The sequence below is a fragment of the Anabas testudineus genome, chromosome 7 (assembly GCF_900324465.2).
Source record: "Anabas testudineus chromosome 7, fAnaTes1.2, whole genome shotgun sequence".
Lineage (NCBI taxonomy): Eukaryota > Metazoa > Chordata > Actinopteri > Anabantiformes > Anabantidae > Anabas > Anabas testudineus.
The window spans coordinates 20,530,558-20,550,337 of record NC_046616.1 but is presented as its reverse complement, the minus strand read 5'-3'; the positions used below and the strand labels follow the sequence as shown (position 1 = coordinate 20,550,337).

Genomic DNA, 19,780 nt, shown 5'->3' with positions numbered 1-19,780 from the left:
GCTGCTCTGATCGCTGAAGTGTCCCCTTCACTGAAATGATCGGCGTTTCTGTACTAACAGGTTCAGCTTAAATTCGTCAACGTGTGTGTGTGAGGTGTTTCCTCTGTTGCACCAGCTGCTGAAAAGCTCTTCCTCCCATGGGGCCAGCATGGGTTTATTAATGATGTTCGGATGCCTGTGCAAGTTCAGAAATACTCTAAAAAAGGGCAGAGGCCAGGTGGGAAGAGAGGTCCAGAACACGGGGGCTCAAATAAATGCAAAGTTTCCAAGTGGTAGTGGTTCTAAGTGGTTTTTAAACATGTTTTATTACAGTGAACCTCATCATAATGACTTAACACCACAAAATACGACCTTTGAAATGACCTTGAATTAGCATCTGACGGTCTCAAATAATTTGACATTAAAGGTTTTTTAAAACGTATGCATGATTCTTAACTCTCTGTCCAGCGTCTACATATTTTCTACTATCATATCCAGACCCATTCTGAGGGTACATATTTGTATATTCCTAATGTATTGTATATTGTATTTCATAATGTAATGTGTTTTATTGGTCACAAAGGGCTATCATACTTGTAGAAATAATTCTTTGTGACAGTGACTGACTGACACTTGACAATAAAATCGCATGTTGTAGTGCCATTGCTTGATTTGAGTAAACCCTCTAAAGCTACTTTGAGTACATCTTTTTACAAATCAGACCTAATTTATAGTACCAAAATATATGATAAAGAAATAAATACCATGTTTCACTAGAGGCCCCTGGTTCATCTCGTGTTTGCAACACTTTCATGCACAGTTGAAACAACAACTCATCACACACATGAGTTTAAATGGCCTGCTTGATCACCCTATTTAAGTTCTTGCAAATAGCACTAACCAAACACCTTTAGGCACAGTTTAATTGCCTTTTACTTCTGTGGAACAGACCACAAGTGGTAAAATTAGAGAAATTTGGTATTTTGCAATATTTCTCCTCATTTTTACCATAAGACATTTGCCATTAAAAATATATTTTTTTCTCTCCCAGAAATAGAAAAAAAAAAAAAAAACACATCTGCTACTTCCTGTTTATGAATATGAAATAATACTTTTCCATCCTTTCAGCTAAACTCTCCAAGGTGACAGACTTTCATCATCACCGTGCAGCCTGGCAGCGCGTCAGCCTCCCCTCCATATAAATATCTAAGTTTTATTTGGATTTATCGACTTTTATTTAGTTGACTGTCTCTGTCTGAACGTGTGTGTGTGTGTGTGTGTGTGTGTGTGTGTGTGTGTGTGTGTACGTGTAGGCAGAACAATGTTGCGGTTCTTCGCCGTACGCGCGTCAACGGAATCCCGTAGTGCGTCATCCATAGACTGGTCTGTCTAAATGCGCGCTGTGATTGGTCAGTGACTGGAAATCTCCCCGCCCACCCCGCAGTCTTGTATGGAAACCTTTCTCTGACGTCATGGGTACGCGCACCGGTATAAAAGCGATGTGACGGCGCAGGTTGCTCCTCAGCTGGGAGACACTGAGCATGACGGACGGTCGCTTGTGGAATACTGACAGTTCAAAACATTCATACAAGGACGCAACAGGTAAGAAATCTTTGCACTTGTTCAAGACTTTAAAAGCGAAAGTCACACCTGGGCGTCAAAGCGGACAGACAGCAAACGGTTTTAAGTTGTATTTCCAGATGTCATGTGCGCTTCGGTGATGATGCAGGATGAACGCGTCTTTTGCAAAAGCACAGCCGGCGTTTTTGGATGAATACATTGTATTTTGTCACTCAGTCCCAATGTATTACTGTGTTGAAGTTAAACAGCAAAAGTAAACGGGGGTGTTCTCAAAAATACTGACTTTTATTGAGCTATTACCTTTATACCAAGTGGAAAATACTTTATGTATGTGTCTATATAAGTGTAGTAACATACATCATTTGAAGAAATCCTCTCTTGTGAGCATACTTTAAAAAGTAATGCTTTGATCATTAATCAATATTTGGCTTTAACCTTTCCAAGTGTCTGTACATGTGTGCAGAGTTTTATCAAGTTCCAGTTTGACAGTGGACTTGCCACATTATAAGTAATCCCACACCGATGTTAAGATCATATCATCCGTTACAGGACTCCTTGATCCTCTTGTCACTGAAGATAGTTTTCACATTTGTAGCTGTAGAATGCATTTGGACTGATCACAAACCCCCATGGCAGGGTTGTATGATGGAAAAGAATACAGTTGTAAAGCATCTAAAACTTTTGCCCAATAGTTTCTGTCCCAAAAAGACTTGTGCTGTAAAGGTTTGAGATGCAGGTGCACCAGGGAGATTAACTCGGTGTGTAACGTAGTTTATTAGATGGCATCGGGCCCCTGCCTGAACATAGTGTACTTTCCAGGCATTGGCAGTTGAGCACGATGAGGGTACTACATTTACAACTATGTAGCAGGGCCATGCTGCTCAGGCTTTAACCCATGGGTGCATAGAAGTTTTAAGATAAAGTTCTGCAAGAAAGGTTTGTTTGGTTCTAACATTTTTCATTGCATCTTTTTTAGGTCTGCAGTCATGACTTGCATACACCCCCAGCATGGATCACAGCCCTATGAAAATAGCCTCAGCAGCTCAGATCTTCAAAGCACAGACTTTATCTCCAGGCTGGCTGGGGAAATGAGCAGCCCACGGGACCACCTCTCTGCTCCATCCCTGCCACTCGTCAACTCCCTGGTAGACACTCACTCGGGCAACTTTGACACATATTCATGCCAGTTTACTGCAGCCCCTGCCCACATCACTCCACCGTCGGGCCAGGAGACTCCCTTAAAGCTGGATGACCTGCAGGTTTACAGCTGCTACCCTGGAACGTTCACGCTGAGTTACCCAGACGAGGCCATGTCTCCAAGCGGGTCTGATTACTTTGGCAGTCCGGCGTCAACCTCGTCTCCTTCAACCCCAGGGTTCCAGAGTCAGCTTGGGTCCACCTGGGATTCAGCCTTTGGTCCTTACTCACCAAGTCCAGGATTCTGGGCAACTGAGGAGACCTCGGTGCCACATGGACCCTCGTTCTTCACATTTGGTTCGGGGTCTGTGGAGGATATGTCTCATTTAGGTCAACTAAACCTACGAGAGCCAGAACATTTCTCTTTTACCCATCCTCAACCAGCTGCATTTAACTTCAATTCATTAGTGATGGAGCAAGCATGTAGCCTCGAGGGCACTGACCAGCTGGATGGGAGTTTATCGCCCAAGTTAAAAAGCCCAAGTGGAAATGAGGGCTGCTGTGCTGTGTGTGGGGACAACGCCTCCTGTCAGCACTACGGGGTTCGAACCTGTGAAGGATGCAAAGGGTTTTTCAAGGTAACAAAATCTGCCTTTACACACACATATATATATATATATGTGTAATTATCCATTTAGCAACATCCAAGTTTTTAGTAGTCTGTAAGACCATTTTTCTTGTTTCTTTATTTTACAGCGCACAGTACAAAAAAACTCTAAGTATGTCTGCCTTGCCAACAAGGACTGTCCAGTAGACAAGAGGAGGAGGAATCGATGCCAGTTTTGCCGTTTCCAGAAGTGTCTGGCTGTAGGCATGGTCCGAGAGGGTGAGTTCAGTAGAAGCCTAGAGTAATAAGCATTAGAACGATCTCACTGAAGTGAAAGTAACATTTATGTCATCGCGTTTCCAGTTGTGAGAACTGATAGCCTGAAAGGAAGACGAGGTCGCCTGCCATCCAAGCCTAAAGTCGTCCCGGACGTGGCAAACACTGGGTCTCCAGCCAGCTTGATCGCTTCACTTGTGAGGGCTCACATTGGCTCAAATCCTGGCATTGAGAAACTGGATTATTCCAAGGTGGGAGGGAAAATCCACCCATGTTTTTGTTCATTGGGAATAACTCATTTAGGCATCTGAGGTGTCTGAACAATTCTGCTTCTCTGTAATTGCAGTATGATGAGACAGAGGTCAGCTCGAGCCAGAAGGAGGATGCCAGTGACATCAGACTGTTTTATGACCTGCTCACAAACTCAATGGAGGTCATCAGAAAGTGGACAAAGAACATCCCAGGTTTCAGTCAGTTCTGCCCAGAAGACCAAGAACTCCTGCTTGAGTCTGCATTTGTTGAACTCTTCATCCTGCGTCTTGCATATCGGTAAGTGCAGCTTCCAACTAAACTTCTAAAATACAATTAGACACTATCCCCATATTTATACAGTTTACATGTAACGTCCCTGAAACATTTCAGAACCTCAAGGCTTGTTTGTTTTTTTCAAAGGTCCAATCCTGTTATGGACACGCTCATTTTCTGCAACGGTGCTGTGCTTCACAAAATGCAGTGTGTCCGAAGCTTCGGCGACTGGATTAACTCCATCTTGGAGTTTTCTCAAAGCCTCCATCGCATGAAGCTCGATGTTTCCTCCTTCTCCTGTCTCACAGCCCTCGTCATAATAACTGGTAAGAGCTTTATTAAGAGCTTTAGTTGTATTTTTCATTGAAATCAGAGCCAGAGCTACTTTTATGTAACCGAGACAACAGTTTGCACGGGGAATCTGGTTTCACTGGTGTGAACAATCCAGGGCAGTCACATGACACAGGATTGACACGACAGGTGTATGAAAACATGTAACACAAGCTCACGTATAGTGCAGGGAAGCTCTCACATATATATTACAGCAGGCTAAAGATAAACACAATAAAGGTTTACATTTGAAGCACGGGAATTGCTCCAGTGTAGCAGCATGAACACGGCTGACACGTCCACTTTAGCGCTATGGTATTACTCACTCTCAATATGTCGTTGTTTTCCTCTGCAGATCGGCATGGTCTGAAAGAACCGAAACGTGTGGAGGACTTGCAGAACCAGCTCATCACCTGCCTTAAAGATCACGCCTCCAGCTGCGGCTCGGAAACACTGCGGCCCAACTATCTGTCCAGACTTCTCGGGATGCTGCCTGATCTCAGAACTCTGTGCACTCAGGGCCTCCAGCGAATCTTTTACCTTAAATTAGAAAATCTTGTTCCTCCACCACCGATTGTGGAGAAAATCTTTATGGACACACTTCCTTTTTGAGTGAGGGACACGAGATTGACCGGCTCTGATGCGGAAACCTGGAGTTTATTTGAGAGCCAAAGACAACAGACTCAGTTTACTTACTCCAGGCTGTATAAAGCCAAACAGCAAGAAGCCCAGAAGAATGCAGCTCCAAAGGAAAAGACTACTCCTGAATTGTAAACTGAATGAGTTATTAAACTTGTGGAAGTGACGTGCACTGTGCATCAAATCATGTTCTCACTAGTTTATTCCTATGGGAATTGTGAAGTGTCCCAGTGGAATTAGACAAGGCCAGTTCATGGACCAAAAGATGACTGTTTACATAGTGCACAACAAGGTGCCACGAATGGAAAATGTTCTGATGAGGGGAGATCAATGCACTTTCCAAACTGTTCCAAAGTGATCCTGTTTTGTGACTATGAGTTTGTTTGTTTTTTCTTTTTGTGCTTTGAATGGCTGTAAATCGCACATAAAATATGCAACAAAGCATTATTACAACATCTTTAGAGCAAATATAAAAATGAACATTATAGTTCTGTTTAGAGTAAATACAAGGTGCTTCAACATGTTAAAAACAACCAAATTATTTCACAGAACCACTTTTAGATTCAAAGTGACTTTCAAGTCTCCCAGACTGATGTTGTAAGTCCACACACACACACACACACACACACACACACACACACGCACTGACATCAGAAGCATGAATCATGGTGATGAGAATGTAGGTTGAACCTACAGTAGTACTAAGCAGTATCCTTCATGTATCATGAATTGCCATTGAGCAGCTGATATACTGTGTATTATCCAGTACAGTCGTTTGCACTGGCCTGTACATAACATTGAATCTCTTTAAAACCTGCTGGTGTTTTTTGCCACATGAAAATAAGTCTGCAGTGTTTTCTGCAGAAATGATAATTTTATTTTGGACATGTTGTTTTTACATAATAAAAATGAATATTTTACAGCAGCTTGACATGAAATAAAATGTGAAACTCTATATTTTGCCTGCTTTTGTCATCTTTGTATCAGCAGTGGCACAGCAGATTTCTTGTAGTAAATTGTACATGTCTTGATTGGTGACCTTATAATAAGTACATAAATCTACTGTTTACTTGTCTAACGTGTGCCAGTGCTGAGTATCGTGGCGCAGCCTGTAAGCCTGAGTCAAGTGTAAGTTCTTTTGGCAACTGATGAGAACATACTGCTGAAAAATGTCCCCGTGCCCACTTCCCTCCCAGTTATGTACTGGTCTCTATTTAGAAGCAGGCGGAATTCCCTGTCCAGTCTCAAGTGACCCAGACTCCTTGATCTTCGTAAAGTGCCACTGTGTCACAAGTGTGCATGCAAACATACACTTACACCTTGTACTTGAAATAAGCAAAGTCAGCAAGAATACAGAGGCTGTGGAGCAATCAACAAGTGCTGTTGATTGATCAACACATTGATCAATAATTACAAAATGCAGTGTACCTACTGCATTCAATACAGTAGTTACATATTCAATACATTCTGCATTATACATGCATTGTGCAGTATTGGATTTTGTGTAGTAGATACCCTGCACAAAGAGAATTGGTTGGAGACCAAATATTCTGAGGGAAATCAAATCTCCTGAAAATCTGTACATTAATTCTGAAATTATTTCCATTCGAACTAAAAATGCCAACCTCATGGTGATCATGAGAGTGTGCCCAGAATGTTGATCCAAAGTGTAAATATTGATTGATGATATTCAGTCTGAAACAAAGTAGGACAGAGTGTCTGAAATTGCCATCCATAAAGTCAGTGTGGCCAAAAACATGAGATGCTTGAATGATGACAATCATGTGTGGCGTGACAGTGATGAAAGGAAAAGACAAAGGCAGCACCAAGAGCAGAGTGAGGCCGACAGACTGACTAATAGACCGATCAGTACAAAGTCAAAAATTGTTGTACAGAAATGTTGAACCTACAATATTGATTTTTGTTGCTTCAGAGCAACAGTATCATTGACTTGGTGTTGAGTTTCCTGCCCCCCACCCTCCTCTACACCTCTCCCCCTCCCACATATTCTCTCTCTTTTAGCTCTATTTTTGGTCTCTATCAACTCATGAGGGAAATATCGGAGTCTTAAGTATGAGCCAGCTTAAGCAGCTAAATGCTGCTGCGTCATAAACTGTCTTCAGCAGCTAATAGCTGTCTACTGATGACGAGTAGTTATTTATTGTGCGTGCTCTTACTTCAGTCCTGTCTCAGACCATTTTGGACATTTCACTGGTTTTTGACCATAATCAAAATTCAAACAGATCAACAGAAAACTCATTAGGCTTCCAGAAACTGACTGAGTGAATGTAGCAACAGGACTTCACCTCCTCCCTGTTGCTTGGATGCTAGATAAACCTGCTCTCATTTGTCTGTATTTGGGATTTCTGACTTCCTTTCTGGTCTTAAAATACACAAAACAGACAATGATCAACCACAAATAGCTGATGGTTTTAACATCGAGGGGGACAGGGGTCAGCATGGGCAAAAGCTGGCCATGATCGGCAGGTGTCACGTAACAACCTCTCACTGAGTGTGCAGTCATCTTAAGCTGCAGCCACACTGTAATGTACACTGTAGTGTAGGACTACATGTAGTTCTGTCAGCAGATTTATTGCAGTTGGGCTCGAGTGATTCTGCGCTGATCCAATGTCATATCAAACATCAAGAACAGTCTATGCTTTTGAATATAGAGTCAGCTTGTAGCTAAGTCATCTGAAGCATCAACACCAGTTGTTCCCATCCTTCTTTGGAGTTAAAGATTCTGAAGTTCTCTGTCTGGTGTTGTAATGTAACTTAATATTTGAGGATTTGTTAGTTATTAGTAACCTATTAAAGTGAGAACTTACGCAACAAGGGCTGTGGGATAAAGTCAGCATCACTCTAATTACAGAACTTATGCCGGTGATGGTACACTGATAATGATAATGCAGACTGGATATTGTCTACTCACTATGTCTCACTGGAAACTAGGTAAAGTGAGTGCAACTTGAATGCTGCTTGTCTTAGCGGAGAATGAAAAGCTGGTCTTGCCAGTGGAGGATCACAGGCTTCAGAGCGAGTTACAGGATTAGAAGTGCACTCCAAACTATTTACCACACATTGTGCTGGGCTCTTATGTCTGAGAGAATATGAGAATGGCACAATTATAAAACAAGACCGACAGAGAGGCTGCCTGAGATGTGTGTGTTTGAAACCTGTTTGCAGGGAGTCCAGCGTGAGTGTTGTGAGGGTCACAACTCAATGAGACCAGTGGTTCAAGAAACTTGGAAAATGAAGACAGTTCATTTGAAAAATAGAAACATGTTTGACTAATGAACCTCTAATGAAAGCTCCATGTTTTTCATTTTCATCTACAAATTTGATCTCATCTCCACACACTCATGCAGGCCCATATCAGCGATGTGAAACCAGGTTTAATGGTTGGAACTAAGCAGTCACTGTGGCAGTCCTGGCAAGGTCACTGCCAGATATGCTGGGCGCCATCTGATCCAAACTTTTGAATTCTGGTTTCGTCTGACCATATATTGTGCTGCCAATATTCACCAGGCTTCATGTCCTTTGGCAAAGTTTAATCTTCGGGTTTGTGCCATTTGGTGAGAAACCCTTTTCTTCTTGGATGTAATGTCTGATCAGTTACTGAAAACCCTCAGATTTTCCACAGATAATCCTCGTGCCCAGGCAGAAGAAAGTAGCATCTGTTTTTCATTAAAAGGTTGTATAAATAGCAGATTGTGCATGGTATCATTTTGTAGTGATGGGCACTGCACTTGTGCTTCTTCTTTTCCTTTTGGCTGTTCCCTTTCCCTTTTCCCTGTCGCCACAGTGAATCATCTGCCTCCATTTTACCCCCCTCTATCCTCTGCATCCTCTCCTCTCTGGCAGCTTCAACCTTAGAATCCATTTTCCAATATGTTAACAATCCACCAAACCACCTCAATCTGGCCTCTCTGACTTTATCACCAAAACCTATCACCTATCCATCCTCGTCACTCCTACAGAGAACCTCTACATCTCAAGCTCTGCTACCTCCAGCTCCAGCTCCCTCCTGTCTTTTCGTCAACAATCACAATATCACCTGCAAACATCATGGTCCATGGAGATTCCTGTCTAAACCTATCTCTCAGCCTGTCCATCACCAGAGCAAACAAGATGGGGCTCAGAGTTGATCCTTGATGCAGACCCACCTCCACATTGAACTCCTCTGTCACACCGACTGCACACCTCACCACTATCTTACAGCTCTCATACTTCTCTGCCACTCCAGACTTCCTCATACAATACCACAGCACTGCACCTTTCGCTATTGGCCATTATTGGTTTCACCTTACTGTACTGTACGTTCTCAGGGTCTTTGTTTCCTCACCCATCCTCATGGAATCTGTCTCCAACTTGTTCAGGCAATTCACTTTACAGAATGTATGTCATACGATTGCAGTATTTTTTATATAAACATTGATTATGGTGGTGGCAGAAGTGAAAGCTACTTAGAAACTCAGAGCTAGGGTGGACAAAATATAGCAATCTCTTAAAGATCAATGGAGCAGGCTGCAGTACCAGGACTATTCAGTTTCATTTTACAGTACAAAGCTGCTTTTCAAAAGTGCCCGTATTTTGGCATTATGTGGCTTTAAACCAATTTGGTTTACCTTTAAAGGACAACTATAACAGAATGATTTTACAGGAGGGTAAAAAAGTGTCTGGTCTAGCATCTTGACAGAAAACATTGTACATTACAAAGCACAAGTCAAAGCTCACACTGGAGATCTTATATGAGACTATTTGACACTTAATAAAGGTAACCAATTAGATTTGCTCAAGCCATGAGTGGTAGCTTACATCATATCTTTATAGTGACCCTAGTACCTATAAACTAGCCAGGTATGGTGGAGGCAGCATGATGCTTTGGGCCTGCTTTGCTCCCTGTGGATCTGCAGAGCTTACACTATGCAATATTTAATCAAGATAATATTTGTGTTAGAAAGTTTTGTTCATTTTTTTAGGTTCACATTAATTTTTAAGTAATAAGATATTTGTGGGGTTTTTTCCATAGGCTCCTCTGTGTCACTCAGTTCACACTCTGTTTGGGTAGTAACAGATATACAGTACATCTGAGAGGGAGGTGGCAGTTCCTCAATAGTTACAAGGGTAAATTAGAGATCTGTACCGAGCAGCATGGAGCCCATCTGAACACATCCAATAATAGCCACAGCTAAAATAGACAGTCATCACATGAAATCAATAATGCCACTTAGTTATGACAGGGTGTGCTGGCAGGACAGGAGATCCTCAGACAGGGATCATCATGACACTCCCCACTCCTACAGCTCTCACCTGCAGCGTTTTAACATCAAATCTGACACTGATAGTCAAACCATGCACATCATGTCTGGAAAGTGCCCATATTACAAAAATGATAACCAGAGAACTGAAACCATGGGGGATAATCAACTTAAAAAAAAAGTTTCAGAAGGACTAGGAAGCAGGTGTGAAGTTACTGATAATGTCACTGCTCTAGGTTGCTTTTCAAGTAATGAATGGATGAGCAGTGCCATCCAGTGGTCAAGTAATAATTTATGTTTTAACAGCAGCACAAAAGATGGAGTGAACTCATAAACTGAGTATAAGTCAGATAGGAGTTTGGGTTTTCTTGAGCCATGGAATACTTACATTACTTTTGTACAATGTTCCCAAAGTTTTAAATAACTGTAATATTTTTCTCTTTACAGATACTGTATTTAATGCAATTTATAATCTTCACATTTATTTGCATGCTGCTTCAGGATGTTTTTTACTGTTTACCTTTGTGTTCATTTTTTAACATATGGCATGACTCATTATTACAGTATTTACACAGACTGTGTCTTTAAGTGTCACCTATACTTTCTGATGAGGACACTGATGCAGTATACAGTGTTTCTTGCTGTCTTTTTCAGTTAATGCTCATGTGCATATTTACACCAGCCACTACATTAACGCCACATGGCATTTGCTCAAATTAATCTCACCTGGTGGTGTTAATGTTGTGGTGGACAAGGGCCAGCATGGACCTGTCTGCAGATACACAGTAAGCTGTCGGGCACTTGTCTATTTGGACCAGCATTACATTTTCCCATGCAAATGGTTGTAATGAAGTGGCTGATCAGTGTGTATGTATGCATGTTTAAGCCAGTTGTCTACATAATATAGAATATATTTTAGAAATATTAACATTTACAGATCCTACTAGAAAACAGGAACATTTTACACTGATGAGTTGTTGACCAATTTTATAGTCACTACTTTTACTTTTGATACATTATACAGGACAATCCCTCCCACCTTCTGCACAGTGTGTTAGCTGGACAGAGGAGCACATTCAGCCATAGACTTATTAACATTAAATGCTCCTCAGAGCACCACAGGAGATCCTTTCTACCTGTGGCAATCAATCTGTACAATTCCTCCCCCCTCTGTGGTTCCTTTTCTTCTGTTTTGAGAACGATGGTAATGAGGCAAACAATTTCCCTCTGGGATCAATAGTTTTTTTGAATCTTGAATTGAATCTTGAATTTATTCATACATATGGTATAATTTAGTATTTTTTGCATGTTTAATTTAAGTGGAGTACAGAACAGCTCATTCTCATACAAAACTATAACAAAAGCATTTTCTACAAACCACATAACAGTATTTGAAATAAAGACCTTTAATAAACAAACACAACTACCAACCCATTTTCATTTGTTACTGTGGTGTCACTGTCACTGCATTTAGGGCATCTGCTACATCAGGTCACTAAAATGAACTCAATGTAAACTATGTCAATTGCGGCAAACATTTAGCTAGAGTTGTGCAAATTAAAAACCAAGTGGGCAAAGACTTCTTAAGAACAAATTTAAAAGGACCTATCTATGCATGCATACAAAAGGCTTGCATTAAGCTTCTGTTTGGCTATACAATGCAAACTATGGCTTAAACCCAGTCCAAGGGAGGGTATTAGGTGCTCTAAAACTTGGACCAAGATTGTTGGTGGGCCTTGTCTCTGGTCTGCAATGACAAAAGACATAGTGACAATTAAAAAACAAACAAACAAACAAACAAAAAAAATCTAAAATGTGGTGTTACAAGCTGAGAGACTGGTGGAGTAATTACTTTTGATTCAAGGTGGTGTTTAAACCCCACACAAACGGAGCAGCATTATCATCAGCCTCTGCCAAAACAAACAAAAAAAAAAGAAACATGAAACAAAACAAAAAACCCTATATACACTGCACTGAATAAAAATATAAAACATATTTAGAATCTAAACAACACTGTGAGCAACTTGCTTTAGATACTGTGCACGGACTACTGTAAATTAGCACTGGCTCTGCCTAAAGGTAACATCCACCTAGCAGCACTTCTAATGCTCAGTAATTACATGATATGTGTAGTTTGACAAGGTGAGGTCATTAATCATACCTTTGTCCCAGTCCTCAGTCATGTTTGGGTTTACCCAAGTACTTACGGGGACCTGCCATTTACAATGTCCGTTTGTGGTTCCACCTGGAAACGGAGCATATTCAATTCAGAAACACTGTAAAACACACAAGCACTCAGTGTGAAAGGTAAAAATACAATCGAGTCATAATCTCACTATCAGTGTCCACAGATATCCGGTCCTCGCAGGTCTCCGTGTGGCGTGTCAGCTCATGCTTGGGGACCAGGTGGCGAGCATTAAAAGGGCAGGTTTTTAATTCACTGGCAAGTTTTGGATGATTCTACACCAGGGAGAGATATGTTAAACCTTTAGTTCAGGCAAGCTAGGAGTGTGATTCTATCAGTACCAGGCTGTTCCAGGTACTGTGTATACCATGAGCTGGCAGTGCAACTGGTATTCATAAGTCATTTTAAAAAAATTATATTAGTCCTATTTTAAGGTATCTACATTTTCTAATTAACTGGCAATTTTTTTTTAATCACTATATGACACACGTCCATCCGTTACATCTCTTTCTCCACCTGCCAGTATTAACTACTTTAAACTAGGTCTGACTCACCTTCCTGCACTTTATGAGGTGGTACGGGAAGCGACAGGCCCGGATCTGATGGTTCTTGTCAAAAGGGCACTGCAGAAGTTTGTCTGGGTCACAGTTTCTTTTATCGTCTTTCAAAATGAATAGACATTCAAAGCATTAATACTCACATAAACAAATAACTATCTGTTTAAAACTGTGAAGTAGTGACAGTTTTTACCCATTTCTTCTGCCACCTCCGCCCTCTCAGAAGTAGCGGTCCTGCATGGGCCACTAGCAGCTCCAAACCTGATGGTGGAGGCCATTTCTAGAAAACTCAACTGGTCAACTGGGGATGTTAGCCTGGAATGCAGAACATTATTTTTAAGAAAATACAGCAACACATACAAGTTGTTTAATGAAAAATAAATGAAGCATTCAAAAGCTGCAGAACCATCACAACCGATCAAACCACTGAGTTGGGGAACCTGCAGAATGCTGCACACACACACACAACAGGTGTGCCACACTTTCAATCATGTGAACACACGCTGGTGTAGGTTTGAGTATCCAGTGTAAATAGTTCGCTAACATTTGAAACTAAAAAGTATTAACCTCCCACCTGGAGATCTCCACAATGCCAAATATTATACTAGATAGCAATGTAGCCTCAGCTGGAGGCCGAATAAGTCTTGTAGAAGAAAAATGGACTGACTTCCACTTGATTAAATGATGAACAGTAATTCTAATGTTCAACCTCGAAGTAAGCTGCTACTCACTCACAGCTAAATGCCTAAAAGTAAAAACCTGATCCAGCGGTCCGCAGACCAGAGTTAGCTTGGCCTGCAGCCAAGTTAGCTAGCAAGAACCAGGCCAGCTACTAAAACAAATGTTCTCAATGTGATGATAAGAGAGAGCAAAACAAGTTGCATATTGTAAAGTTAAAACACTTTGTGTCCAAGGTTTTTAGATGTTTTTCTAATGCTGTGTCGGACCTGGTTCTTAATGGTTCCGCGCTCGAGACCAGAGGAGACGCTGATTAACGGGGAGCCCCGCCCCCCTTCTTCTAACTTCTCGTGCCACGTGACTTCCTGTTCGCCCCTCAGACACGTGGTTAAGACTCAAACTTTACTCTGTCTACATTTGCACATGTGACACATCTTCATTTACATTTCGTTTATGTTTTTTTGTCTCGATGTTACTGTGTAGAAATTTCAACTTCCCATCACATGATGAATGTGATTGAATGCAACCCAGTCAGACATCCTGTTCGTCACTATGCTGACAACATACTAACTGTAGACTATATAGTTACATTAATGGAGAGTCAGAGGAAATCCAGAGAGGGAACATCCGATTTGTCTAACATACCAGAAACTAGACAGGTGTCTCTAAAGCATGACAGACCAAACCTGACAACACCATCAACAGATCAGTACAGGAAGCTTTGTTCAGTAGGAGAAATGCTGGTTCATTGTGTATAGAGAACTTTCTAAATGAGGGACGCAAGACTCGAATAGCAAGCTAAACTACTACAGCACAGCAGTTAATCTCATATGCAAAATATACTAATTCCAGAGACACACTCGAACACACACACTTTGAAAGAGTGACTTTTTAGGATAGTTAAGTTAAAATAGGAAGACAGTTGCTTTTGTTTTGACTCTGTATCTGAAACACATGTTCACATTGAATTTGATCATCAAATCCTATAATGGCAATCCTCTTTTTAGTGACTCTGCACACCTTGTTCATCTTTAAATGAAGTGTTAAATCTGTTTACAGACATCCTCAGAAATCTGCTTGTACTTGCTTAAATCAAACAAATATTACAGCAGTCACCTTTTTTTTTTTAAATCTCACATCTCTCATCATGTTGATAATGGCTTATTATTTTCCTCTTCACCACCTCTCACTCTTCTGTGTGGATTCCCTTTGGGAAACAATATGGGACAACAAACCAAAACAATATTTTCATTTACATGAAAGTCAGTGCAGAGCGTTATAGCTTGTTCCACCATCGTGGAAACCACTGAGCTGAAGAGCTTTGCTTGGGATTTTTTTGTTGTGTGGTGAGGGAACCACTAGACATAATTCGTTGGTAGAGTGACCTTTGACCTGGATAAGGGAGTAGTTGAAGTTGCATTCATTCAAATACATCTATCCATCCATTATCTTAACTGTTTGTCTTCTGAAAGGTCACCTAGGAATGCCAGAGCATATCCCAGGTGTCAATAAGTGAGAGGCGGGGTAAACTTTGGAGAGGTTGCCAGTCCAATGCAGAGCAGACATACAGAAATCGACAAACAATCACACATATGGGCAATTTAGAGTCACCCAGAGAGTACTCTGGCCCAGATAATTTATAGCATTTGCTCAATGAAGACATGAAGAGTTGATGGTGTTTTATCAGGTTGAAAATATTGTATTTGTTAATATTTGTGACGATGAAATCATGTCATATCCAATTTATTGAGAAAACAGGTCAATTAAAAATAGGTCACTTACTGTTACTCACTAACTGAATACAATCAAAAAAATTATTTATAATATTATTATTATTTTTTTTTAAATCTCTTGATTTTGTGATACTGTGATACTGTAATGTAAGATATTCAGTGTTTTCACTTCACTTGTCAGTGGTGGCTAACATGTCAAATATATCTAATATAGTTTTTTAAAATAAAATAAATTTAAATAAAAACATTTTTTAAGGAGTTTTGCTGTGGCAACCTTTGATCTGAGTAAGGTGCTTTGATCATAGAATGTCACTGTGATGTCACAGTCTGGACATTCTATAGGCTTTAATCCCTAGAACAGTTTCTGCAAACCATTTACACTGAGTTGCAATTGATTAGTACTTTTGCATCTGAGTTCCCCAACGTAATCAAACTTCATAAATACTTATGGATTGTAAAGAGGTACAGACAGGGCTGAACCAGATTTCTGTGAGGTCTCAGGACGACAGCTTCCTTCAACAAGAGAATCAGAGCAACGAGCTGGCATTGATGTTGGCTCAGGAGGATCTCACAGAAATAGGTATGAGCAGCCCTGATGAGTCGGTGGCTTTCTTGCTGGTGTACGACGAGAGGAGAATAGAAACAGAGAGAGTCACAGACAACTTGAGAGAGGTTGACCAAGAAGAAGATCTTGAACACACAATGATAGAAGAGGTCAAGAACGTGAGTGAGGATATGCAGAAAAGCATAGATAATATAACAAAGGCCCACAGAGGTGAGATTTCCCGTGAACAAAATGAGCACCAGCGGCTGGAGCGGGAACTGGAAGAGATGTCTGACAAGCTGACAATGGCTCATCAGGATATCTACAGACTCACTAGTGAGCTGGATGCTGCTAAAAGCAACATCGTACCTTTTAGTACCTTTAGTGCATCTGAGATTGAGGAAATGATCCAGCAATTAGATGATATGAGAGAGGAATTAGTCACAACTAGAGTCAAGGATTCCACAAAGATGCAACAAGCCAAAGAGAGACAGGACAGACTAGCTGCAGAGAACAGAGCTCTGAGGGAGAGAGTGAGCAATTTAGAGTTGGAGAAGAAAAGTCTCCTGGAAAAGTTGGTATTACATGACACAGGCCGAGATGTTGTAGCCAAAGAGGATCAGAACGAGCTGGCTCTGCAGGCTCAGGTAAGTGGAGGCCACGACTTAATGGTAAACCAGAAGGTAGCAGAGGCTAAACATATGGAGCAGGACCTGCAAATGGTCAAGAATGAAAATCTGTCTCACATTACATGTCTGAAGCAACTAAATAATTTGCAGGTCAAAATAGACGAGGAACGGCAGATGGCCTCTCAACTGCAGCAGAGCTTGCAGGCTCGGATCAATAAAGGCCAGGCACTCATTGAGTCCCAGAACTTGTTGCTGAGCCAGTGGGCAGAGGACTTTAAACAAATAGAGCAGAACCTGCAGCAGGCCCAGAGAATGTTCACCTCAGCAGAGAAGGAGCTACACATCGAGAGAGAGAAGAGCATGGACCTGGAAAGACAGAACACCTTGCTGGAGGAGGAAAAAATCAGAATCTGTGCAGAACTTAACCAGGTCCAGATCAAGCTAATGCAGACAGAGGAGACTGTCCACACTCAGGAGGCACAATGTGAACATCAGCAGCAAAAAATTGAGGAATTGCAGCTGGAAGTGGAACGCAGCCACAGTGCCACTGCCAGTCTGCAGAAAGACCTACAGGCAGAGTCCGCGAGGCTCACTGCTGCAGAGGAGAAGGTGTTCGATCTGCAGGAGCAGCTTAAGACTGCTCAGGACCAGCTTAGTGTGGAGGATGTTCAAGCTGACGAGCGCAGACACCTGGAGGCAATTGTGGGATGGGATCTGTCTGAGACATCAGCCCTGAAAGCCGAAGAGGATCAAATGGACCAGAAGAGCGGACCACAAAGCAGTGTGTCTGCATTGTCAGTTCAAGAAAAGGATGTCATTACAGAGGAAGCTCAGAACCAGGACCTGATTCTTCTGCAGACCAAGCTGAGCAAGGAGGTACAGTTGGCCTCTCAGACCCAGATGGACTTACAGGCTCAGATCAATGAAGTCCAAGCTCACATCAAGTCCCAGGATTTAATGCTAAGTAAGGAGATAGACGAGGTTAAACACATGGAGCAGGACCTGCAAAGGACCAAGGACGAAAATCTGTTTCTCATTACATGTCTGAAGCAGGAACTGAATCATGTGCAGATCAAAATGAAGGAGGAACGGCAGCTGGCCTCTCAGACCCAGCAGGGCTTGCAAGCTCAGGTCAGTGAAGCTCAGGCACTCATTGAATCCCATGACTTATTGCTGAGCCGGTTGGTAGAGGAGCATAAACAGACGAAGCAAGACCTGCAGAGAGTCCAAAGCCTGTTCACTTCAACAGAGAAGGATCTAAACAGTGAGAGAGAGAAAAGCATAGACCTGGAAAGACAGAACAGATTGCTAGGAGAGGAAAAATTGAAGCTTTGTGCAGAGGTGAGCCAGGTCCAGACCAAGTTGGTCCAGGTGGAGGAAAGTGTCCAAACTCAGGCAGCTGAGTGTGAACGTCACCAGCAGAAAATCAGGGAGCTGGAGCTGCAGGTTAAAGACAACTCCACACACAGAGCTACCACATTTAGTGTGGAGGGAGTTGTGTCTGGTGAGAGCAGCAGCCTGGAAAGAGAGGTTAGGGATCTGTCTGACACTTTGTCAGCTCCAATAGCCCTACGGCTAACTGACCAGCTCAACAGGAAACTGAAGGAGCGTGTGCACCTCCTGCAGATGAAGGAGGTCTCTCTGACCAGGACAAATGAAGAGCTCAGCCGCTGTGCCTATCAGCTGGAAACCCGTGTGACCATCCTTGAGGATGAGCTTAGCAAGGCCAGAGAAGATGCAACAGACAGCCAGAACTGTAGCCACAGACTGCAGTTGGAGTTAGTGGACAGTCAGCTGGAGTGTGACAGACTGCAGTGGGAGCTGAAACAAGCTCTACTCCAACGTGACACAAAAGCCAGTGAGTTCATGGAAAAACAGCGTCAGGATAAGATCATTCTGCACCAGGCCAAGCATGAGACAGCAGAGAGGGATAAAACCATCCGTAAATTGGAGAATGACCTGAAGCTGGCGTCAATCCGCTCACAGAAGGACAAAGATATGATCAACACAGTGATGGAGACAACTGAGAAGCTTTGGGAGGAGAAGAGGGAACTGTTGCACAAGATAAGTGAAGCAGAGGAAATGGGCAGCAAAGGCACGATGGCAGCCTCTAATGCCCAACACAGGGTGAACCTCTTAGAAGCAGAAAACAGACACCTACAGGAACAGACCCTAAAGCTCTCCAGTCAAGTTAGTTGCTTGCAGAAAAAACTGAGAAACACCCAGTCATTGTACAACACGGAGAATGACAAGACCCTGAATCTCACCTTGCCACTGGTTCCTCCACAGACAAAATCATCAACCATAGCTCACAGTGACCGGTAATAACAATAATAACATAAACCATAACTCTCTTCACAGTGACCAGTAATAACAATAATAACATTTAACACCAGCCCATACGGTCGAGGCAGAGGCCGTCCTCCTTGAGCCTGGTTCTGCTAGAGGTTTCTTCCAGTAAAGGGAGTTTTTCCTCTCCACCGTTTGCTCAAGGGAGACTTTTGGGGTTTTCTATAAAATCCCATAAGGTCTTATTACTATACTATTGTTATTTGGCAACTATACATTAACTTAGTCTTCCTAATTCTGCAATTTTACTGGATTTCCAGAGGAACCTGTGTTTGTTTCTAACCTCTCACATCAGAGGTCACACCTATTTGGCCCACGTTAGGTGGGTCAAATAGGTGTGTACACACACTACTTATTTGGCCCACCTAACGTGGGCCAAATAGGTAGTGTTCAGATTGTGGAATAGATTTTCCACAATCTGAACAATATTTGGCCCACGTTAGGTGGGCCAAATATTGTTCAGATAGTGTGCAGATAGTGGCATAGATTTTCCACAATCTGCACACTATTTGGGCCACCTATTTGGCCCACCTAAGGTGGGTCAACTAGGTGGCTATGGTGGGGTAAATAGATAGTGTGCAGATTGTGGAATAGATTTTCCACAATCTGCACACTATTTGGCCCACCTATTTGGCCCACCTAAGGTGGGTCAAATAGGTGGCTATGGTGGGGTAAATAGATAGTGTGCAGATTGTGGAATAGATTTTCCACAATCTGCACACTATTTGGCCCACCTATTTGGCCCACCTAAGGTGGGCCAAATAGCTCTG

At 42.1% G+C, this 19,780-nt stretch overlaps 3 protein-coding genes across 4 annotated transcripts; 2 read left to right on the top strand and 1 right to left on the bottom strand.

Annotated features, from left to right (window-relative positions):
- Positions 1-1,508: 1,508 nt before the first annotated feature.
- Positions 1,509-5,718, top strand: nr4a1 (nuclear receptor subfamily 4, group A, member 1). Its single transcript, XM_026366818.1, has 7 exons — positions 1,509-1,581; positions 2,537-3,335; positions 3,454-3,583; positions 3,668-3,831; positions 3,927-4,129; positions 4,253-4,431; positions 4,791-5,718. Exons 2-7 carry the CDS (start codon positions 2,547-2,549, stop codon positions 5,045-5,047), a joined length of 1,722 nt encoding a protein of 573 aa, XP_026222603.1. The 5' UTR covers positions 1,509-1,581; positions 2,537-2,546; the 3' UTR covers positions 5,048-5,718.
- Positions 5,719-11,725: 6,007 nt separating this feature from the next.
- zgc:56699 (zf-U11-48K domain-containing protein) lies at positions 11,726-14,110 on the bottom strand. Of its 2 annotated transcripts, none has more exons than XM_026367090.1 (7): positions 14,025-14,110; positions 13,271-13,392; positions 13,075-13,181; positions 12,672-12,795; positions 12,497-12,580; positions 12,188-12,245; positions 11,726-12,082 (listed from the first exon to the last, which is right to left on the bottom strand). In XM_026367090.1, the coding sequence occupies exons 2-7, from the start codon at positions 13,353-13,355 to the stop codon at positions 12,001-12,003; spliced, it is 540 nt and encodes a 179-aa protein (XP_026222875.1). In that variant the 5' UTR covers positions 13,356-13,392; positions 14,025-14,110; the 3' UTR covers positions 11,726-12,000. The 2 variants fall into 2 exon arrangements, with proteins under 2 accessions (XP_026222875.1, XP_026222876.1); XM_026367091.1 differs by lacking the exon at positions 14,025-14,110 and adding an exon at positions 13,813-13,911.
- A 1,785-nt stretch (positions 14,111-15,895) lies between these two features.
- Positions 15,896-19,238, top strand: LOC113166890 (coiled-coil domain-containing protein 30-like). Its single transcript, XM_026367089.1, has one exon. The coding sequence runs from the start codon at positions 15,936-15,938 to the stop codon at positions 18,984-18,986; it is 3,051 nt and encodes a 1,016-aa protein (XP_026222874.1). The 5' UTR covers positions 15,896-15,935; the 3' UTR covers positions 18,987-19,238.
- The last annotated feature ends 542 nt before the right edge of the window (positions 19,239-19,780 follow it).